This window comes from Corvus brachyrhynchos, unplaced genomic scaffold (assembly GCF_000691975.1).
Source record: "Corvus brachyrhynchos isolate BGI_N302 unplaced genomic scaffold, ASM69197v1 scaffold136, whole genome shotgun sequence".
NCBI classification, from domain to species: Eukaryota; Metazoa; Chordata; class Aves; order Passeriformes; family Corvidae; genus Corvus; species Corvus brachyrhynchos.
In genome coordinates, this window is record NW_008239080.1 from 4,128,565 (window position 1) to 4,153,593 (window position 25,029).

Consider the following 25,029-nt stretch of genomic DNA (forward strand, 5'->3'; position numbering starts at 1 on the left):
GGCAGCTAACATTGTTGTTTGCTTTTCACTTTAGGTATAATACACATTCATCTTGACACCATCAGTCCTTAAATACAGTCTGCTTCCCTAAAAGCACCTAGGAAGCTCAGCTGTCATTCCCCTTTTGCACGACAGGCTTCTGGGAGAGATGGATTTGTTTTGAGAAGGAAGGACAAAGTGATTGAAGAAAGTTGTTTAATAGGGAAATAATGGATTATATACTTTGCAAATATGAGTAGCGAGTGAATACTAGAAAGCATGGTGTAATTTATATTGTATTTTCAGAATTCATATGGTTCTGTAGATGCAATATTGCTACAGTAGGAGCTGCCTAATAGTAGCAGAGCACTCTGCAGTGTGGCAAACAAAGCAATCCAATTCCTTCTGCAAGAACATCCCTGTATTTGTCACTCAGTGGCACTGTTTCTGTTCTTACTGTGGTAGTTTTTCTTTAACTGACCTTATACTTATTATCATCACCTCTTTGCAGGCTTCTAATCCTTCCAAATGCACCGCTTTTACATATTTAGCGCACTCTAGTGGCATTCATTTACCCTGCTGGGTTTTGCCCTTCTTGGTGCCCCAGCTGCATGGATTACTTCGTTATTGTGGACATGCTGACACTTCTTAAAATGTATGGGTCTGTGAGTAAATTTTAAGCTTATGATTTTTTAATAGGATTGAAATTTACTTAAATTTGTTCTGCCATCTTTCTAACTGGATCTATTTGTATTTTAAAATACCAAAAGTATGATCTAATATGTGCAAGGAATATAGAAAGCTTTCAAAAACATATTTTAGAGATCGTTCGTTAACCTTTTCAAAACCATTGCCATTAATACTTCAGGACAAGACAGTACCTTTCATAGGATATTATATACTGCATGTTCCTTATCTCAAAGATTTATATTCCTGTTCAAAAAATGTTCAGAATTAAGAAATTTTTTTTAAATTGCACCATAACATTAGTTTCACTGGCATACCTGTCTGCCTATCTGCTGTCTAAAATGCCCTAAATGTATTAGAGCAGGAATAAGAGAATTATTTTAATTTGGTAGAACTAAATTGGAGATCGGGGCAACATGGAAACTACCTTTCATGTCATTTTGTAAACAGGTGTTAAATTCTGCTTAAATTCAAGAAGATGATTGATACAAGCAGCACCAGACAATTGGATAAGATCAAAGACCAAAAACTTGCAATAATCCTTTTCATTCTGAAAAATGCAAGATTTCTGTGCATTCTCAGAAATATTGACGTTTCAGACATGAGGCTTTAACTCAGTTAATCTGGCCCAGATGCTTCTGTTATTCATGTGCATCATTGTTTAAGCATAGAGTTCATAGGTACATTATTACATGATACCACAAGGACAGAGAGCAGGTAGGAGGGATGTACTGCACTGAGGGCTCATCTGAACTTCCTGCCATTAAATGTAACCAAGATGAAACAGGAAATGGCAGAATAATGGTATGGGCAGGAGAAGGAGTTTAACTCTCTGAAAGCAGACTGGCAGCCATAAAGTACTCAGCTATGTAGCTTTGGCTTTCAACAGAGGTTATAATGGAACTGTATCAATTAGTAGTTTTCTAGAATTATGCTAGACTACATTGTTATGTAAGTCTTGTCAAAGTTTATTTTAAGATTCTCTTTAAATTATACCTGTCTCAGAGATATGAATATATAGACAATTTTGAAAGAGATTATATAACGACCAATAGTAGTAGTAGAAGGACAATTGAAAATAACGGATATCTGATAACATTCTTTAAGAAATGAAATCTCTTTCATTTTTTTCCTTCTCCTATAGGAAGATACTTGTGTTGTGTTAATGCAATATAAAGCTTCTTTAAGTGTTTCGGAAAATATTACTGGAATAGATTCGCAGGATAAATGACTATCACTTCCAGATAGAGTTCAGATGACAGATATAAATGAAGCTTTGAGTGCCAGTATTAAAAGCTGGTGTTTACTGCAGTTCATTTCTGTTTTAGTGTCTGGGAGCTATGACTGCTATATATTGCTGTAAGAGTTTACTGTAACAGTTTACAGCATGTACTAAATTCAAAGGTTCCAAACACACACACACAAAATATATAGATATACATATATACCTGCACCTATCCCAGCCCTGATTTTTTCATTAAAGAAAAAAAGAATCCTAGCTATGAAACAGAAAAACACTGCTTACTATTTTTCTAAGAGAAGTTTTACTGATGGATGCAGATGTACAAGAGTGAGTTGGACTCTCAGAGAGGAGCTAATAAGCTAAGTTCTTCATTTCTGCCCATTGGACAGATAATTGGTAGATTTTTTAAAAGATTTTACTTTCTTATTATTTTATCTCAATATGTGTTTTCCAGGCTGAAACTGAGCTTTATTTCAGCAAAGACTCTGATTGCTATTTGCATTTTGGAAAGAGGTTCTTGAAAGTGCATTACTCAAGTTCCATTCCATCAAGAGGACTGATGGGTTTCCTAATATATGGCAATTTTCTCAGGAGCTATGCAGTACACTTTGGAGAACTCTCCATGTTTTCAGTAAGCCCTCAGTTCCACTTTCTCGTTACTCATGCACTTTCCAACAAGCTCCAAATCTCCTTCCTCATGTGTGAATATTCCCTTTTCCATTCTACAGTTTTCTGTGATATTTTTACAAAAATCTCCACAGATCCCAACACCTTTGTGAAGTCAGTCTCCTGTGCTATTTCTCAGCATTTTTTCCACTGTGGAATTTCCTGGGTTTCAGTATATTATAAAACATCACAACTCAGAGCATCTGACACCAAGCATCTGAAGGTGTTTGACTTCTGTCTTTGGAATGAACTGCCTACTTTAAAAAGCAGAAAGTTCATCTGCTGAAAGTTATTTTTCAGTCAGTTGTGAAAGTCCTACTGTTACCATTCCACTTTCTAAGGAAAGTGTTTATGTTGGTGCATACTGTATGTTAGAGTTCATCCTAAGAGTCCATACAAGGCTCAGGTGGTCTTAAAGAATTTCTTCATATTAATCCACCTGAACTGAAAAATTTGAAGTCAATCAAACATGCAAGCTGGCTTAAAATCTAAAGAGAAATCACAGTTTAAGCTTAAGATTACCAAGCTTAAACTCTTCTGTCCACTTACATCTTAGTTGATGAATAAATCCAAGATCCTATAAAAAGCATTGAGCTTCTGTTATATGTGAGAGACTACCAGTTAAATTCTCACATCCCAACATCAATTCTTACTTTACTTGCATTTGTATTTTCTCCTTAACAGTTTAAAGTTATGTGCTTAATTCTGAAACACAAAAAAAAAAAAAAAAAAAAAAAAGGAATATATAGTGCCCATCAACACTGTGGAAGAAAATTATTAAATGAAGAATACTGACACTACTTAGTTTTATTTATTCAGCAGGTTTTATGAGTTTTCTCTGATTAACATGGAGATTGAACTAAATGTTTCTGAAATACAGAACTGAAGATAAAGCTTCAGGAAGATCATTCATTTGTATTCACCACATACATTATGCTTGGTATTATGTTAATAACATTTCTGTACAATTCTAACATAGAGAGTGATAACAAGCATTTGATCCTCTTTATGCATATATTTTGTTATTTTTTTCCTCTCTCATTTATTGCTTTTGCTGGCTGATAACATTTTCCATGTGTTTACCTCTTACTCCTTTTCCATGGCCTGGGTTGCTTTCATATGCTTTCATCCTCTTTACTTGTTTTGCTCCTCTTGATTTCCCTCATCTTTTACATTTGTTTGTAATATTTTCTTTTCCTCTGTGAGTTTTGCTGTTCTGTACAATTTCCTTTCTGCTCTCTGTGTGCACATGAATTCTCTTCTTCTGTTACCTTTTCTTCCTCTTCTGGCACTTCTGTTCAGATAATGACTTTCCAGTGATAGACTTCAGTGTTTCAAAAAAAAAACAAAACAGGAAGAAAGAAAGAAGTGACAGAAGTAATCTTCCCTACTGTTATAAATCCTCAAAATCACTGTAAAATGTTATACAAGTCTTTTGAAGTATTCTGTGAAAATATGATGGATATTAGATAAATCCATGTGTCAAATAGATGCAGTTGAGATAATGTGTGTTTGTAAACATTACATTTCTCTGCTTGTTTCTGGAAAAGATTATCTCTCATCAGCATACCACAAAACTATCATTAATCTTCTTTGGAAAAACTCTCTATTTCTAGATTAATAATAGTATTTGGTGATGTTTATCTTTACCTTACTCATCCCTTTGTAACTTTAGGTATATGCACTCTACCAAAAGATTGTTTCTTCATTCTGTCAACAGAATTCACTGGCGATCACTGTCTGTTAGTGTGTGTCTGTGATGAACAATTGTATTGAGAATGTCGTTTCTGCTGGAATTGCCAGGTACTTGCACGGAAACTAATAAGACAAGTCTTAAAGGATACCATGCATTTTTTCCTTTCATTTTTCATCAAGGAGGCATTTGCAAGTATATATGTCGATTTATGCAAAAATGTAATATTTTTGTGAATAAGATTCACAGGTTTTTTTAATGTAATTGTCTTTCCACTACTGCTCCTGCGTACTTTATTATTTTAGAAGGTATTGATTTCATGTGCTAAAAAAAAGGTTCCACTGATGGAGTGCTTTTGCACTCAAGTCACACTTTTGGATCTATTTTTGTTCATTCATATAATATTTAATATCTCCAGTTACTTGTGATTCTTATTCTAGACTACTAAATTTACTAAAGGAATTTATAAAGCTTCTTTCACCTCAAATGCTAAACCATTGCATATAAACTGATCCTTCATGCATCACAGAATCACAGAATCACAGAAACACAGGATGAGTGAGCCCAGGAGGGACCAGAGTGCATCACTTTTAGCAGAACACTCATATTATAGAACCAAATTTATTTACAGTACTACGTCCAACTCTGGGGTGCCCAATACAAGAAAGACATGGACCCGTTGGAACAAATCCAGAGGAGGCCATGTAGTGGATCAGAGGGCTGGAACACCTCTCCTATGAAGACAGGCTGAGAGAGTTGGGCCTGTTCACCCTGGAGAAAGGAGGGCTCTGGGGAGACATTATTGGACCTTCCAGTACCTGAAGGGTGCTTCCAAGAAGGCTGGAGAGGGGCTTTTTATTAGGGCATGTAGTGATAAGAGAAATTGGCTTTGAACTGAAGGAGGGTACATTCGGATTAGGTGTTAGGAAAAAATTCTTTTCTGTGAGGGTAGTGAGGCACCAGAACAGGTTGCCCAGAGAAGATGTGGATGCCCCATCACTGCACCTTTTCAAGGCCAGGTTTAATTGGGCTTTGTGCTACCTGGTCTAGTGGGAGGGCCTGGCCAATGGCAGTGGACAGTTGGAACTAACTGATCTTTAAGATCCCTTCCAACCCAAATCCTTCTATGACTCAGATTCTAGCTACTTAAGGAAGGAGAAATATGTGTTAAAGACTTCTGTTACAGGAAGAGTCTCTATCTGCTCTGGCCTCTTTACATTGAGTGGTAGATTCAAAGCCCCACAAACTGTGATTACTGTATAAAGTTGCTGTATCCATCTAAAGCATGTTCATAAAGCATGGAACTGAGAGAGATTGCCTGTCAGATGCCTGTTCAGTAGGTCATCACAAGTTCTTACGTAGGAGATAAGAGAGTTAAGGATGTGACAAAGCTCAGTGGACCAGCATGGGGAAATTCTGGGAGGCATTACACTCCAAAGGACAGCACAGTGAATCCTCCATGCTTGGAGCTTCCTCACTGTCAGGACTGATCAGAATCAGAAGGTTGCTGAGATAGTTTAAAAGCCATATGGCAATCTTTCAGCTTTTCTTACCTGTGGATTATGTGGTTATTCAGTGGTTGGAAAGGTGTGGGACTTCAGCTGTATATATTTAGCTCCAGCAAGTGAGAGTGTTTTACATCAAAGATCATAGTTCCAGGAACACTACAAGTTGCCACAACATTTGGGTTGTTCTAGGTTATCAACAGGGTTCATTTCCTTTTGCCAAATTGCTTTGAATATTTATTCTTCCCTGGAAATTCTCTCATTCAAAAAAGCACTGTGCTTGAACACTATTAGCTTTTGAAATGTAAAAGCATAAAAAAGCACAAGAAAATATATTTTAAAGATTTATGATTTTTAAATTTTTTTTTCATTAATTAATGTAACTTTTTCATTTTAGATTTCAGCACAACTTCCCCCAAAATCAAAATAATATTATTAATGTGAAGATAGAAGGTATTCCCTAGAATTTAAAAAAAAAAAAAAGGTTGAGAATGTACCAACTTTCCTGCAAAACTTGAGCAGATTCGCAGAATAGAAGCTAAATTTAAAGCCATTTTTCAAAGTTCTTAAAATTTTACCTAATATGTTTTTCACAGTATTAATAATATCATGTGTCATAGCCATTGAAATACTCTTTGGAAACTTTACCCTAATTCTTAAGAAAAGTTATCTTAGTGACACAGGACATCAAATGGTAGGGTTCAGTAGCTTCCTGAAATAATTACTTGGGCTTCTAGCCAGACAGTTGTGTGAATAATAAAATCCTTTTCTTCTACTTTCTTAGAACAGAAAAAATAATCTCAGTTTTGTTCTGTCCATCTAAAACTTGATGGGTTTTAAAGATGGCTGCATGTATTGTTTGACAAAATTTTGCTTTAAGAATATTTCCCTATGTATCTAGTCTAACATGTATTATGAGCAGTGATTAAGAAAAGCTAAGTATATAAGATGAGGAATTGTCTAAAACCAATCAAATGGTAAAAGAAATTATCTTGCATGCTTTCTGTATTGAACTACAGTCACACAACTTTAGTACTAGCAATTGCTGTCATTCCAATTACAGAAACCTGGAAATAGAGAAGAAGTGTTTTGTTATATACTCAGAAATAATTAAACTCTGGAGCAGGTTTCCATGACTTCTGAGTTATGTGCAGAAAGTGCCATGTAATGGAGCTGTAGTTGCTCCTGTTATTATACCAGACTGCATTGTGAAGAGAGGCATATTAGAGAGAATAAGTAAGAATGAAAGTCACACTGAAAGAAATAATTTGCCTACTGGAAACTTGAATTGGTATAATACTTTCTCTTTGACTTTAGAATTTTATACAGAAGTAATAAGAAATCTTCACAGTTGCCTTGAACTGCTAACAGCCAGAATGTAAAGAGAAAAGTTTGGAAGTTCAGTTTTATTCTGACTGGCAACTTTCTTCTGGTGTCCACTCTATGTCCCTTCACTGTGTTGGTGAATAGACCATGGACTTCATGACTAAAGTATTTGTGGGTGTGTAAAAATCTCATTTAACAAAGCTAAAAGTGAAATAATAATCATCATGAAACCCTGTGTGATTCTATAGAAAATAAAATCCACCACATATAATATTCCACTATTTTGTATGTCTTCTACAATTAAAAAGACTGTTTGAGCTTCTCTTTGGCAGAGTGCTTTTCATAACTGTGGTTTGTTTCAAATCTAAAAATCATCAGGAATTAAAATTTCAAAACCAGGATTTTTTTAAAGATATCCTTTATATTCTTGAAATCAAAAATATGTTCTTTACAATGTTATGTATTGTGAACCTATAAATTAAAATTTGATATATTAATATGCAATTAACTTAATAGGAGGTATTTAAACTGAAATGAAGCTCGCCTAAAATTGTTCAAAAATTGCAGATTTAGTTGAAAAGCCTGTAAAAAGGCAATATTAGTAACTTTTTTGAAATTAACTTTGTACAAAGCTTCATATTTGAATTACATTAAACAGGCCAAACCACAAAGGGAGAGCAATGTCGTGAAGAGTTACTGTTAGTTAATTAGACAAGTAGCTCAATGTAAGCTTTGGAGCAAAATGATAAATGTGATTTCTGTGTGTATGAGCAAGAAAGGAGGAACATTCCTTTCTGTGTACACTATTGATTGTGATATTCGTTGCACTGTATTTCATTGTGTCCTGGTGTGCAGTGTAGCAGAACCTAGAAACCATAAAAGGTGAAAGATATAATTCAAAAACCGTCAGAGAAATTGGTGATATTTTTTATAAAAAGGTGTGCAGAAAGATACTTTGGTAATTCAGTGTCTCGGGTTTTTTACTGAAGTATGACTGTGGGGATTATGGTGTATGCAGAGGTAGCACATTTATTAACACACTGTATAATGAAGAGAAGCCCAGGATGCAGAGTAGGTTTCTTTAGCTCAGCATGTTAGAACCAATGGCTGAAAGCTGTAACTAAAGGTCTGAATTGGTAATAACCCCCCAAAATAGCTGTAGTATAAATGATGATAATTGGTACAAACTACCAATTGATGCAAAACATATGATGAGACATGGCTGCATATCTACTGTCTGCTGCTGAGTCATAAGTTGTCTTACATTCTTATTATCAAGAAATCTCTGCATCTTAGATGCCCTCACTCCTAGGTCTTGTCATATAAAATATTAAATAAACTGAAATAATATGTAATTATTTCTTTAAAAATATAATAATTTCTTATTTTAATACATTCTTATTTAAACGACTTGGTAAATTAGGTAGTATATGTATTGGCTGATTCACATATGAGGAAGTTATTTTCTATGGTGAATAAATGGGCTTCTCTGGAGAGCTGCTAAGCAGAATTTTATTTTCTGTGCAGGATAGGGATTGTTTGTTTAAGGTTGTAATATTAAGTAATGCAAGACTAGAAAGATATATCATCCTTCAAAGGCCCTTGGTTTTAAAGTTAAGAAAACAGTCTTATCCCTACAACCCCTGGATTGCAGCAGAAAAACAAATATATTAACCAGTGAAAGAAACATGAATTTCCCTCCAAAATTCATATAGATATTTTACAATTACCTAATTTCTCAAGACCTACATTGATTATAGTTTATATTTTTTTTTCGGAATCTGTAACCTTCAGAACCGTAATCATATCCTGTCTGACTCTTGCTCTGCAGTACTGTAGGTAAACAGTGCATCAGTGCCCCCTGCAGCCTTAAAACACTAGTATAAAAGTTAAAAAAAACCCCCAATGCTATTGATCTTTGTTGAAATTACTATTCAGAAAAAGAACAGATTTAAATACTGTGGTATCCATTCCTTTTTTATCCTTCCTTCTTTAAAAGTGAAATCAAAGCTCTTGGGTAAAGAAAAAATTCTTCAGAAATGTAACCTAAAATTCAAGACAGACCTTGATATATTTGTGAGAATAAAAAGTATTTTTTTTAACATTCAAATACAGTGGCAAATGAAAAGCAGAATCCAGAAGCATAAGAAATTCAGAATATATGTGTAAACTTTAAAATGAATAGTTATAAAAAAGAAAGAAATTCTGACTCTCAGAAGACAAATTTCTGTAATGTGTAGAATGTTCAGAGAATGGAGAAATGCTGCTTCCTTTGTGCTAAACTGTAGGTATTCATGCATTTTCATGTATATTTTTGAAAATTTGCTCAAAATTACACATATAAAGATAAGTTTGAGCTTTTTTTCCTCTCATTCAGCTCCTACACACATATTTCCAAAGTCATTGGAAAATTTCTAGACACAGCATTAGCTATGGGTATACAGATTTCTTTTGAAACTCTGAAGTTTCAATGAAGCAATGGTTGGCAGTAGTAGGAATCTAAAGTAATTAATCTATGTATGGGGGGAAGGAAGGTTTTCAGCTCGTAAAACCATGAGCTGTTAAAATTGCAAACAGTGCCAAAAGGAGGGCATGAACATAAAAAAAATTAATTTTAAGAAAACACCTATCTCTATGCAGTGAATAGATTTGTTGAGATATACATGCTTCAGACCAGTTTTCTGAAGCCAGATTTCCCCATTTTCTGTCTCTACACCCATGCTAAAATTAAGAGGTAAATAGGAGATGATGCTGCACTGCTAGAACCCATACTAGGTCCTACTTCACAAAAAAAAAAGTGACTTGGCATTCCTTATCTGCAAAATAATTCCTTATTTAAATAGCAGGTTACAATATGAAGTTTCTACATCTGTAAGGATGAAGGCTGGAGGCCAAATGACATTAGTCAATTGAAAATGCATTAATTTCTTAGAACTAACTGTCTAACATAGTTCACTGATGTTGTAAAATTGAGTAAGTATTATATGGAAATTATAGGAAATAATTAAATCTCTTCTGGGCACTATAAAAACAAGTGTGACATAAGTAACTGGCTTCCAGCATTTATCAATTATAAAATCCATTTCATAAACCAGAAGATATAAAGTACTCTTGACTGAATTAAAGTATATGAAAGAAATTTGGCAGCATTCAGAACTTTTAAGTGGAGAGAGAGTTCCGTTTGCAAGTGAGATTAGTTTTATTTACAATAAATAACTTTTTCCCCTCAGAATAAATTTCTAATATAAACAGAGTAAGGCAAGTTCTCTGATTTGGGAATATGGCCATGAAACCTTTAACAGATTTTCATCAAATTTGATTAATTGAATAAAATTACTATTTTTTGCATTAAAAGGTATATTTGTACCTCCTAAGCCCCACTAAACCCTTTGCCGATGGCAAAGCATAATCTACTTGCCTTGGCGGGTTTTATTTTCATAATTTAAATCTGTGGTTTAGATATTTTAAGTCTTGATTACTAAATGAGTTGTCTAAATTTTTCACAAAGAAACCAAGTATTTTTTTTTTAATTAAGAAAGTAAGCAAGACATATCTTACACAAACATCTTATATCTTTTAACCTTCCGACTGCATTCATACAGTTGTTTTATTGATATGATGATGAACGTTTGGCTGATATTTTTAAATCTGACTTGCTTTGATATAATGACCCTCTTAAATCACTAATATCAATGCTTTAAATGTATCTGCCCTTCATGATTTAAAGTTACTCAAGAAAGAACGGCTGAAAAACATGTTTCAGTTTGAAGGTAACAATGAAAAGTATTTTCTGCCATTGAGAATAATCTCCCAGTTTTGCCTCAGGTTTCTTTTTTACTCTTGTTTTGAGACTTTTTTTGTAGTTGGAAAGACCAATTAGTTTTGCAAGTGGTGTTGCCTATTGCCAAGTCATAGCCCAGTACCCAAATCATCAATGACTTAGCATTTGGGTCCAGGTAGTGTTTAAGATAATGAGAAGCTCTTAGGATCAATGAATGCAAAACATCCAAAACTTCCAATGTTACCCTGGAACAGCATGACCACCTCCTAATTTCAATATAACATAGTTTTATTTTATTATGTTTTCTACCTCTCTATGATCATGCCCTGTCACATAGCCTTTAGGTTGATAAGAAGATGGGAGGGTATGAATAATCCAGTTATAACATTTTTCTGTTAAATAATCCACGTCAAGACAAGTCAACTCCTTAACTATTCCTTAATTATTCATAATCCTAATCAAAAGTCAATAGTTTAATGCAGAGCAGTGGCATGTTCTTTTTCTCCACTTGATCTTAGTTCCTGAGCAGTCTTGAATATTGCTCACATGTTGAAAGACAGAAATCTGCTGACAAGGCATCTGGAGTTTCCTTATTTCTTGTTTGTGAACTGTTATTTTTTTCTTTCAGTTCCTCACACTAAAAATAAAATTCAGTCTTGATAAGGCTGCCTGTTACTATGTCTCCATATTTTAAGATTTTCCTAAGTTATAGTCACATTCTGTTACACATGTTAAAGTAACAGCAGTCTCTTAATTGCAAACTTGAATTGCTTAAACTGTTAGGAAGATTAATTTCAGTTGTAAAAGATACATGATTCTTTGCTGTAAAGGTATGTGATTTATGGGAAATGCTTTTAGAAAATGTTTTCAATACATAAAAGTGGTTTGGGAGGTTTTTCAGCTGTATAATCAAAACACAAATGATTTTAAGTGTGACAGTGAGTAGAAATAGGAATTTTTCCTCACTCATCACATTTGTTTTATTTAGTACCATCTCTAGTCGACAGGGAAAGGTGGTTACTTTTCTTAGAATGTGATGAGCTGGAGGTGCCTCTCTCTGCATATAGGTCATCTACAGGCAGAACCAAGGTTATCAGTTCAGGCAAGTTTCAAAGGTCTTATGCAGATACCGTTTGACAAAGTGAATTCTGTCCTAGAGTTTTATTTGTAGATGAAATTTCTTCAAATATTTAGGATGGAAAAGACTATTTGGGGAAGCATTTTGATGTCTTGGGGAATTAGGAATGGAAAAGAGATTGAACATGAGGTCATAAGTATCAAATTTCTTAATTATTTTGTTATTGATGGTTCTTGTTGGTGCTGTCAACATCATTGTTACAGTATTTGTACACTCTCAGGTAAAGTGAGAGTGTTTGTTACAAAAACACATTTGGGCCAAAATTCAAATAGCTTTGCAATTGCATGAAAGATAAATATTACTTACTCCGGCATTTAACAGTCTTCCTTTAGGAAAATCCCACTAGTAAGAATATAACATTGTTTAGTGTACCCTTACAGTCATTCCAAGAAGGAAAAGTCATCTACAGCATTGCATCTTACACTGGGACACGTTAAAATATGATATTGATGTAGGGGAAAAAAAAATCATTAAATTGTAAGCAATAGCAGCCAGCAGATAAAAGGACACACATAAGAATATCCAAATTGAATTTTTAATTCTTAAACAGAAACCTCCTATTTCAATCAATACCAGTAGTTGTACATTTTGACAATGTCTGGACCAAACAATAGTAGCACATCCTGAAGCCTGCAGTCAGTAAAGTGACATGAGGTAAAAGCATTATTTAGGAGCTGATCTCACACTGTATTTCTGCAGAGAGAGACTATTGGTGGTTGGGGACCATCTGGGGCACAGCAAACATGAAATAGAGGGTTTTCAATTCCCAGTGAAGTAAGGAAGGAGATCAACTAAACCTCAGACTTAGGGAGGGTGGATTCTGGGTGCCTGTTCAGTACTCTGCTTCAGAAAGTCCCTTAGAGAAGAGTCTTTAATAACAAAGAGGTCCAGGAAGGCTGGACTTACTTTAAGAAGGAAGTCTTAAATGTTGCAAGAGGAAGTTACCCCTGTATTCCAAAAGATGAGCCAGTGGGGAAGAAGGCTGGCCTGGCTAAACAGGGAGCTTTCACAAAACCTCAGGACAAAAAGACAGTTTAAGACCTTTGGAAGAAGAGGCAGGCAACTCAGGAAGAGTACAAGGATATCATTAGGTCATGTAGAGAGAAAATTAGAGAGGCAAAAGCTCCACTAGAATTCAATCTGGCCGCTGCTGTGAAAGAAAATAAAAAGTGTTTTTATAAATACATTATCAGCAAAAGGAGGGACAAGGAAAATATCTGTTCTTCACTGGATGTGGAGGGGAACATTGTCACCAAGAAAGAGGAAAAGACTGAGATACTTAACTCCTTCTTTACCTCAGTCTTTAACAGAAAGACCAATTATCCTCAGGGCAACCAGCCGCCTCAGCTGGTAGGAGCAGAATAGACCCCCTATAATCCAGGAAGAAGTAATTAGTGACCTGCTGAGCCATTTAGACACTCTGAAGTCTGATGGGCCAGATGGAATTCACCCAAGGTCACTGAGACAGGTGGCAGAAGAGTTCACCAAGCCACTCGCTATCATTTATCATCAGTTTTGGCTAAATGTAAAGGTCTTAGATGACTAAAGGCTGGCGAGTGTGATGCCCATTTACAAGAAAGACTGGAAGGAGGATCTGGGGAACTACAGGCCTTTCAGCCTGGCCTCAGTGCAGGGGAAGGTTATAGAACTGATTATTTTGAGTTCCACTGTGCAGCATGTACAGGATGAGGATATCAGGCCCAGCCATATGGGCTTAGGAAAGGCAGGTCCTTCTTGACCGAGCTCTTATAGACCAGGTGACCCACCCCGTGGATGAGGGTGAGGCTGTGGATGTGCCTACCTGGACTTCAGTAAGGCCTTTGATACTGTCTCTCACAGCACTCTCCTGGGGATGTTGGCAGCCCAGGGCTTGGACAGTTGCACTCATCACTGGGTTAAGAACTGGCTGGATGGCTGGGCCCAGAGAGTGGTGCTGAATGGTGCTGCATCCATGTGACAGACGGTCACTAGTGGGGTTCCCCAGGGCTTGGTACTGGGACCAGTCTTGCTTAATATTTTTTTGATGAACTGGATGAGGAAATTGCACTCTCAGTCAGTTTGCAGATGACACCAATCTGGGTGTTGATCTGCTGGAAGGTAGGAAGACTCTGCAGAGGGATATGGACAGGCTGGATCAGTGGGCTGAGGCCAGCTGTGAGGTTCAACAAGTCCAAGTGCTGGGTTCTGTGCTTGGGTCACAACAACCCCATACAGCACTACAGGCTTGGGGCAGGGTGCCTGGAAAGCTGCCCAGCAGAAAAGGACCTGGGAGTGTTGGTCAACTGGGAGTGTGCCCAGGTGGCCAAGAAGGCCAATGGCATCCTGGCCTGTACCAGCAACAGTGTGGCCAGCAGGACCAGGGCAGTGATTGTCCCTCTGTACTCGGCACTGGTGAGGCTGCACCTCAAGTTCTGGGCTCCTAAATACAAGACATTGAGGGGCTGGAATGTGTCCAGAGGATGGCAATGAAGCTGGGGCAGGATCTAGAGAGTAAATCATAGGAACAGTAGCTGAAGGACCTGGGATTATTTAGCCTGGAGAAAAGAAGGCTTAGGGGAGACCTTATCACTCTCTACACCTTGTTAGAAGCCAAATGGGGGTTAGCCTCTTCTCCCAGGTAACAAGTGACAGGACCAGAGGAAACAGCCTCAAGCTGCACCAGGGGAGGTTCAGGTTGGACATAAGGAAGAATTTCTTCACTGAGAGTGGTCAGGCATTGGAACAGGCTGCCCAGGGAAGTGGTGGACTCCACATCCCTGAAAGAGTTCAAGAAACGATTGGATGTGTCACTCATTGCTATTGTTTAGTTGACATGGTGGTATTTGGTCAAAAGTTGGAGTCAATGGTCCTGGGGGCTTTTTCCAACCATAATTATTCTTTGATTCTGTGATTCTGTTTTTATTGGGAAAGATGGGTGCTGGGTATTCTGGAGAAAAAAGTGAGTGCTGAAGAATAAGAGTTCCTGAAAAGAAGATATAGTCTTGGACAAAAGAAGAGGACCAGGAAAGAAGAAGGTAAACATGCAGGCTGGAAGAAAGATCCTGGAAGTGCAGGAGGGTACTGAAGACAAGAGAGGTGCATGGAGATGAATACCAGGGGATGCACAGGGACCGTGGCTGGTAACAGTCAAGACCAATTACAACAAACAGCAGCTCAGTGTGAATCAAAATGACTTTCCACTTGAACTTCCCAGACCAGCAGCAACCTCCCTGCTAGAAGTGAAAGTGGAAACCCAGTGAACATAACAGGGCATGGGGGGACTGAGGGCATATGGGAGTGCATGAGACAAACAAGTAGGATAACAGCTCTAATCTCATCTGTTCTTAAGTAAACCCCAATACCCAGTTTAACTATGGGCTGTTGTTTAGTCTCTCATTTGCGTCATGCACTTTATTGATTATAAAATAATTTTTTCCTCCCAGAAAAGAATTACATAAGGCCTATTGTTTTAGTTCCTTATCTTTTACCTGGTAAAATTCTATTTGGGAGTTTCAAGTACTGTGTTTTTTCCATTTTCTTAGTAAATATTATGGGGATTTTTTGACCTGTCATATTTACAATGCTCTTTCTCATGCACTCAATGAGAATGCAGTAATATTTTAATTAAATGCCAAATTACTGATGAATAAATGATGTTTGTGTTTATGCATGTCAGCCATTCTCCAGCATTAAGATATAATTAGAAATTAAATCTGGAAGGAAGACTAGATGATACATAACAGTACTCTGCATTTTTAACTCCTTCTGTACTAAAAATTTCAATGTATCTGTCTCATCTTGCTTTCAGGACAGCTTTTATGGTAATTTCTATAGTGCGTGATACAGAATGCTTTTTTTTATTCCTATTTCTCTCCAGTAACACAGTCCTTGAATAGCAAAAAGCTTTCTATCCAGGAATCCTAATTAATATTTTTAAAATGTCATGGTTTAACCCCAGCTGGCAACTAACCCCCACTCAGCCACTTGCTCAGTTCTCCCTGGTAGGATGGGGGGAGAATCAGAAGGTGTAAGTAAGAAAATTTGTGGGTGGAGATAAAGATGGTTTAATAGGTAAAGCTGAAGCCATGGACAAGCAAAGCAAAACAAGGAATTCATTCACCACTTCCTGTAGGCAGGTGGATGCTCAGCCATCTCCAGGAAAGCACTGCTCCATCACCTGCCACATTGACTTGGGAAGATAGATGCCATCACTCCAAATGTTCCCTCTTCCTTCTTCTTCCCTTGGTTTTATATGCTGAGCATGACACAATGGGGTGTCCCTTTGGGCAGCTGGGATCAAGCTGTGTGCCCTTCCAACTCCTTGTACACTCCCAGCCTGCTCACTGGGGTGGGGTGAGGAGCAGAGAAGGCCTCGACTGTGTGCAAAGACTGTGTGGCAGTAACTGAAACATCTCTGTGTTACCAATGCTGTTCTCAGTACAAATCCAAAACACAGACCCACAGCTGCTACCATAACTCTATCCCAGTCAAAACCATAAGTGTAGATCTTCCCTACTTCTATTAAGTAGGTAAGAAATATTTTCAGCACATGGGGAAACTAATCCTAAAAGAAATAAGGCAGTTTGTCTGTAAAAATTATTTAAAGGCCTAAACTATTCTTATGTGAGACATCTAAAAGCAGAGTATGTACTCTCAAAACTGCACTTTATCTGTAATGTAATCAGGGCACATCGAATTTCCAGCCTGCCATTCTGGAAGCATTTTCTCTTAAGAGTCTTCCTCATACTTGTTAGTATCTGAGAATGCCTCTATTTTATAAGTGTATCTCAGAGAGAACAATATCTCCTAAATATTCCCAGAAAAAGTTGAGATGAGACTGTAAAAGACAAGTCCAGTGTTGGTACATCCCTTCTTTCTGTTTTTATTCTTAAGACCAGTCATAAGAGCACTCTTCTGGTTTTTCAGATTTTTGACTTCAGTTCTGTCCTTAGCTTGGTGGAATTGTAAACATGCCACTCAGCTTCCAGCAGTGCTGTAAGAACTCCCCAAAACCAGTCCCTTTGTCTGTTCTGTCCTGCATGGAATAAGCACTGGCTGGGTTGAATGGAGAAAGGAAAATTGTTCACATATGGTTCCCCATCCCTTGGGCTAAAATATTTACCTGAGTACAGATTTGTATTTTTCCACTGTATCAATTGGTTTTTAAATATATCTCTTGAAGCATTTCAGGGGTTTTTTTCTTGTCAAAGCAGGGCACTACCCATCTGGAGAATATTCACTGTGGGCAAAGACCAAAGTTTGGCTACTATAGCCCCAAAAATTACAATGCAAAAGTCTTGCCTGAATGAATTATTGCTTAGGAAATCAATTGCATATTCAGGATCTAGAAGTGCTTCTCTTTTATCCCTCACAGACAGACACATTGTGCATTATTATTGCATAGGTTGATCATGCATTTTGGGTTCTAAATTGTAGATGGCATCAATGAGATGGAAGAATTTCTTTACTTCTTGAACTTAGATAGAATCTTTGGTAAACAATAGTGACTCCATTCTGGAATTGTGATTTTTGAGATAGTTTTCATAGCATCTCCGTTACTGGAACTCAATTTATCTAGTACAATTTACTCAGCCATTTAGGACTGGAACAGAATGGTTATATTATAATTTTGAAGAGCCTTTTCAGAAGGAAAAGTACAGTGTCATGTTAAAAAACAAAATAACATTTTTCATCTGCTGAAAGAATCATCAAGGAGAGAATGAAAGTATTTATTTCCTTTCAAAACCACTAGTTTCAAGAAACAAAATTAGTTGCAGAAATCAACAAAAAGATGCAGTACTTACGCCTTTCAAGTGCTCCTTTTCTAAACAGCAAAGATGAAACTAGTAAGAGGTTTTCCAACTGTGATCGTTGACTAAATGTAAAAGAGAAAGCTGAAGTTCAGACAGATTTGAGATTTGTTTAAACTTCAGAAAGTGCAAGATTTGCATATTGGTCCACTCAAGTGCTCAGTACTTCGACCTCTCCTTTTTTTTGAGTTTAATGTTTGGATCATTGGTACATGTAATGTTTTATGCCTAAGTAAAGATCAGTGTGAACAACTGAAAGATTTAATGCTCCTTTATTTCTTCCAGCAAACCAAGTAAAAAGATGACTGGATTTGGTACAGAAATTCAGTTCTTCAGTTTTAGCAAAACTATTGTTTTAACAATTGTCCTAAACTTAGGGACTAAGAATGTTTTTCAGATATCATCTAAAGAACACTCATTTAAAGCCTAATTTAGAAAGGTTTTTGCTATGAACTTTCAACATAAAGTATTTTTGCTGCAATAACTTATTTATCCATTGCAAAGTTCATGGAATCTATATACTTTAGAGGAAACAACAGGAATATGTCTTAGTACATGTATTTCCCTTTCCTGTTTCTACTTTCATCTGTCTGTAACTGACATTTCTTCTTATATCTAGCACTGCTATGCATCCTGGAGTTGAAATTTTTGCTTTGTATTTGTAAACAGAGATTTCAGTAACTCCATTCTATCTGTTAATTTCATTCTCACATCTTTTGCTGCACTGTATATTGAAATATTATTTGCATTGCTAAGAGTTTGCACCATTAAATGAGATTCTGTATGTGCAAAAGCAGTTGCAAATAATGATGTTATTCCAGTTGCAATTTTTTTAATGGAAAGCTGCAACTACATTATCTAGTTCTGCTACCAAATATTGTGGCTTGTAGGAGTGGAAGCAGGGCTCACAGTCTGGAACACACATTGAAAATTTAATTTTTTAAGAGATATGCCTGAGCATAAATCATCTCTATTCTGAAAACTGATCCCCAACTCTTCCAAATAAAACAAAAACTGTTATGAGTGAGGAAATCAGATTCACATATAAACTGCAGAATATAAATAATCCATATCCGGTAAACTGTTGAATTTTTTTCACAATTACTGTGTTGAGTGCTGTAAATGGTATCTCCAGGAGGGTTAGTACACAGATATATTGCTCTGTGGATTCATTGAAATCGGTGAGATGCCATTTAAAGTACTCTGCTTGACCTGGTTGTGAACAGTGAAATAAACAGCCTACAAAAGTCTTTATTAATTCTTGCCAAATTACATGCAAGGTGCTAGGTATTTATTCCTGTTTAAACCAACATTTCCATGAAGTGCAGCTGTTTGCAGTTTTGTAAGCTTTGAAATTATATTATACCATGCATGCTAATGCTCTTGAAAAATCTTTCTTTTGGCTCCAAATTCTAAAACATTCACTTGAAATAATATTCTGTCACAACCTAAGAAAAATGGCAGATGCACACTTCCCCACAGAAGAAAACTGCAAATAAAAGCAGTTGCTTCTCAGCACAAACTATTTTATTGACAAGATAAAAATACAAACTTCCTTATCCCACTCATATCAGATAAGGCTAAATCCATTACTCCAGTAATAAAATGTTAAGTGTGTAAGTACCAGAAGATATAGGCAGTGGAGATGTTATCATATCACTGGGACTCCCATGCCATTGCCTGTCTCATCAGCCTGCTTCATGGGAAATGTCAGAGTGCTTCTGTAGACACATCTGCCATCAGCCTGATAATGAACTACTTGGGGGACTACTCTGCTCTCTTTGCAGGTCTCAGTTTGAAATCCATTATACAGATAGATCTCCCTGAAAAAAAAAAAAAAAAAAAAAGATAGGCTCTCTTATATTTAGGTGCAATTTCTTGCATTTCAGTTTGTGTCCGTTGCCATATGTCCTGGCCACCAGCAAGAAGCATCTGCTTCCATCCTTTCCCTTCCCTCCCCCCTCAGGTATTTATACAACTTGACCAGATTCCCCAGAACTTCCTTTCTTCAGGCTGTACAACTCTCATGGCCCAGGTCACTGCCCCAGTGCAGGGACTAAACTGGCAGCAAACAGGTAAGCCCCTCTGAAGGTTGAGCCCCTCACTGCCAGGCCAGTGCAGAGCTGGTCATCCCAGAGGTTTTGTTAACTTATTAAACTGCAGTGCCTCTAACTCCACACACTAATAGTTTCAGGCTCTTGTTGAACAGAGGAGAGTGTATGGCACAGGGAAGCACAGCTGGTTTGGGTATGTGTGTTTTTGGTTTAATAACATAACATCGAACATGACCACTAAGTACTATATTCCTGCCATTCAGTTCATCATACATCCCCCTGAGTGGCAAACAATGTAATATAAAATAAACAAGGCTTCAAATTGCACTAACGTCTATGTGTTTAGACAAGCATTTCAAGCTTACATGCACTCAGCTATGAAACATTAGCTCACAGGCCTTTAAAGCTCAGCTTTTTGAGCTCATTTTAAGATTAAAAACAATGTGTTGGTGCTTGCAGCAAGTTAGAAGATCTTCGTATGCATTGTGGACCTGAGAGGTGGTGACAGGCTGGGAAACTGAAAAAAAAAAAACAAATATAAAATTGTGGCCTTGTTGTGCAGTAACAGTGAATCAAGTTTTGCTTGATATATTTTTGTTACACTTTGTCAAAACTTTTAACACCTCAATTACTATTTTACTTTAAATGCTTCCCAGCTCTTTATTCAAATAATGCTTCAGTTAAAACTCACTGAGCCGAGGTCATTGCTTATTCACAGCAGCAGCTTGAACGGCTTGTGAGCGCAGCTGCAGATGTTTGCCCCAGTAACCAGCCCCAGCAAACTCCTCTGCTTTTGTGGTAAGGCAGGGAGCTGCGGGGTGCCTGGAAGCAGTGCTGGCACGAACACAGTCAGGCACCATCTAGAAGCAAAACATCCAGAACAACACTGCAAAGGCTGACATCCTGTGAAAAATTAGCAAATGAACCGGGCAGAAATCAGCCTACCAAAGAGCTTTCCTTTCTTTCTTCTCTGCAGATTAGAATGTCAACCAAAAAATGAAGCAAGGCTGCATTACTTGAGCTCATAAAATTTCATTTAAAGCACACTGCTGTGATTCTATTTTAGAGAAAAATAGTAGCTTCCCATCAGAAAGGGGATGTGAAACTTCCACAGCTGGAAACCAGTGCTTTCAGTGGAGACAAGAATGCACCTGCCAGTCAGACAGCTCTCCCTCTTGTTCAGCATTTTACATCTGACAGTAGCTCTGACCACGTTCAGAGGAGTAAGTTTTGCAGTGGTCAGATAGGATTAGCTGTCATTAAAAAAATGGTCTCTCTAATAGCTAGTAGTAAGAACTTAGTTTTTACCGTGTTCATTCCCCAGGTTTTAAGTAGTTTTTGTTGGCTTTTTTTTTTTTCAGGAGTAACAGAAAAATCAACAAATACCAGTAATTTCTTCCAATCAATTTCTTCTGTAAATGTCTAAATCTTTCTGTAAACCTGCTATCAGTTCAGAGTTTCTACAACATTTAGGTTGTGCTTGGGGACAAAATCAAGATTTTTGGTTTATTTAGTTTTAATCAAAGGTTGTAATCCCAGCAGGTGACTAAGCATTTTTAATTTGCTGTGCTAGCCTGGTGGAAGATAACACACGTTAGTGAACCCTTAATGCTGCTCTGAATGGAATACCCTACATGAAGTTCATGTTAGTTATTTCCTTTAGGAGAAAACTATTGTTATAAATCCAGCAATTACATTGCTTTCATTGTATTTATAGAAAAGGAAATGTTGTTATTCTATTCATCTAAATGGAAATAAACAGTAAGTCACTTATTTTCTTAAAGTTTCAGGTCTTTTATCAGCAAGTCCTCAGCCTCAAAAATATTTTAAGGATTTATTTACAGCCGTCTTGATGACTGCCATTTTTTTTTGGATGCTTTTCTCTCATATAAAGTAGATAGCTTTTAACTGCCCTGAAATCCTCATTCCTAAGCACTACAGTATGTGTATTTTGGCTATTTTGTGTTTTGGATGCAGTCTGCATCCCTGCATAAGTATCCCATTCTAATGTTTTCCTTGCTATTATGGCCCTGCACATATCCTCTTTACTGTCACACAAGCCCTGTGTCCCTTTTGTTCTTTCCCAGGCTCCACTCCTTTCTCAGTTACTGTGGCTTTCTTTGAGTTCCCTTAGAGATTTACTTTGCCCTGAATTATTTGTCTCCTTCCTCTGTCCACCTCCTTTTTCTTCCTAACTGACTCTGGGTATGTATCCTTTTTTTGCTGTATTGATAATTTAGAGAGCTGAGTATTTAATAGTGACATTAAGAGACAACTTACTTACCTTGGATGTGTTATGTTGGGTGGGGGTTTTTTCAGAATATTATGAAGTTTTTTAGTACTTTCTAAAATACAGATTCAAAAAAAGTCAATTATTAAAATCAGTTTTCAAGTAAATGGGATATGTAAACAATTTGGAAGCTAGACTTAAGAAGAAGATAGACAGATGCATGGAGTGGTGAATGCAATGTCACTCTGAATGCGTCCCCATCTATCTTGTTTCTGCAGTTGCAATCTACTGGTGCATCATCACTTTCAAATGCTTCTTTTTAAGACGTACTCCCAACTCTAAAATATGGCGAAGCAGAAGTTTTAGCTGATACAAGAGTGGGTGACAAAGAGAAAGGGAAGGACACAGCAGGGGACAATATAGGGTCTTTTTATTTTTTTTAATAAATCAGCTTTATGCCACCATTTTCACCAAAATAAGTATGAATTTCACTATTGATGTTTAACACATTGCCAAAAAATACTGTCTTTTGCCAACTGTGGTGCCTATAAACCATTGTATTAAGCACTTAATTTCTATACTATTTTGCCCAAAATGTTAATGACATTTCAGTTCAACCTCATCTCCATTTTATAGAATCATAGATTTGGGTTAAAAGGGATCTTAAAGATTATCTAATTCCAACCTCACTGCTGTGGGCTGAGACACCTTTCACTTGACCAGGTTGCTCAGAGCCCTATCCAACCTGGCCTTGAACACTTCCAGTGATGGTGCATCCACAACTTCTCTGGGCAACCTGTTCCAGTGCCTAACCACCCTCACAGTAAAGAATTTTTCCCTAATATCTACCCTAAACTTTCCCTCCTTCAGCTTAAAGCCATCATTCCTTGTCCTATCACTACATGCTCTCACAGAAAGTCCCTCTCCAGCTTTCCAGTAGACTCCTTCAGGTACTTGAAGGCTGTAATTAGGTCTCCCCAAAGCCTTCTCTTCTCCAGGCTAAGTCTTTCAACCTGTATTTGTAGGAGAGGTGCTCCAGCCTTCCAATTATTTTCTTTTTCTTGGAACAACATTAAAACAAGAGAAATATTCACAAATATTTAAATTACCAAGGAGGTATAAATAGTAAGATATTTTATTAGGTTATAGTTTCCAAATTAGAATTCAGAATTAGAAATTGGTGTCTGGGAAAAAAATAGAATCTCTTGAACTTCAGAAAATGAAAGAAAAATGTATATTTCTTATGTAAAATTCAGTGAGAACTTATTTTTTAAGTGATAATGCTTATTAAATAGTCATGAATCTTCTTGGGACTCTTGATTCCTTTTTCTTTGCCCTCACCATAGTAACTTGTGTCATGCACATAAGTTGTTGTGCTTGGTAAATTGGAAGCCTTACCTTTGCACAGTTTTAGTGAGTCACAAGTTTGGCTCTCTGGTAGAAACAAAAAAGAGTAATAAACAAGATTGACAAACAGGTGGTATTAAACCAAAAGAGCCTCTCTTTTTCTTCACCTTTCCCCCTTCTCCCCAACATTTCTGTGAATTAAAAGATACTGTTTCTGTACTTCAACTTCTTCCCTTCTGCTGTGCATGATTGATCTACTTGAATGGAAGTCGTCTCTTCTAGAACTGCCTTAAAAATTTTGGTAACTTCAAGCAATAAGATATTTAATAGGTGAAGCCTGTGCTTATTTATCAACCGTTGCTGACACCCACCAAAAATGAATAACCATAGCACGTGCAAACCATGCTACCTGCATGAAGGCTATTTCTTGCTCCCTCCCAGGAAAAAATACCTTCACTGTGTTTTTGCTAGATTTCTGGATGGGGACTTGATTTGAGAATTCTTTATGTATTCACATTTTCTTAAGTTTAGCCTGAATTTCTATTAACAAAAAAACCAACTTAATACCAATTGAAGCTTAAGTGCAGTAACAAAATTAGATCTCATGGGTTTTTTCCCTTTGATATGTTGTCTCTCTCCTTTCAGAATCTCTGTACCCACACATCTGTCAACAGCATTCCCTGTGGTTTCTTCTGATGTGCCTCACTTGCCTGACCCTGGTGTACCCTCTCAGATTTCCCCTGAATTACCATCTGTATGCCAGGAAGGACTGTGCCACAATGGAGGGACATGTCATCCTCTCTCTCTGCCTACCGGGGCCACCTCGTTCCAGTGTGACTGCCCACTACATTTCACTGGTCGGTTCTGTGAGAAAGGTAATTGCATTTAATTTTTTCCCTATTAGTTATGAAATGCAAGTCTTATTCTGCTTTGGAGGTGAAAAAGGGGAAGAAGTATTGATTGTCATATTTCTCTGCTTTTCATCCCAGTTACTGTTGGTAACTGAGGAGCAAATTCACTGAGGCAATTTGAATAATACTTGTTTGCAGTGTAATTTAAGTGATTATCAGTCAGGCACACTCCTAAGAGTTGCAGATTTGAGTTAATTAAAAGAAACATTCTGCTATTTGTGCAAAATTGTTGTGCAGAGTTTTAATTTATGGTTTTCAGTGTGTTATTTCTGGGACAGAAGAAAGTTAACTTATGAAAATAAGGAGAAGATTTCCTCAAAAGATTATGTTTTACATTCTACAGAGTGGTTTTTTTTCATCACTGTGTCTGATACTTTGTTGAAAAAGGCTTTTTTTTTTACTCTGTAACTCATTTATACTTCTACTACTGTTGCTCATAAAGCATAGATCAATCAAATGAATATATTTTAATTAGAATTTCAATAAAAATAATTCTTTTAGTAATTTTGGTTTCTTTGTAACGTGAGTCAAGGCTATAAGACAAACTGATCAACATTTCTGTTTTGTAATTATAATTGCTTTTCATTATTGCTTTTCAGAAAGTTCTTTTTTTAGAATAAATTTCATAGCTGGCTTCAAAAACTGTTTTAACTTTTAAGGTACCGTGGGCTATGGATTGC

The 25,029-nt window shown here is 36.8% G+C and overlaps 1 protein-coding gene across 3 annotated transcripts in view; it reads left to right on the forward strand.

Annotated features, from left to right (window-relative positions):
* EYS (eyes shut homolog (Drosophila)) overlaps window positions 1-25,029 on the forward strand; it is an 859,267-nt gene that overhangs the window by 636,079 nt on the left and 198,159 nt on the right. For all 3 annotated transcript variants that reach the window (XM_017739228.1, XM_017739229.1, XM_017739230.1), the window contains one exon: window positions 24,084-24,313. In XM_017739228.1, coding sequence (XP_017594717.1) covers window positions 24,084-24,313 — 230 coding nt within the window. The remainder of the gene's footprint in view (window positions 1-24,083; window positions 24,314-25,029) is intronic.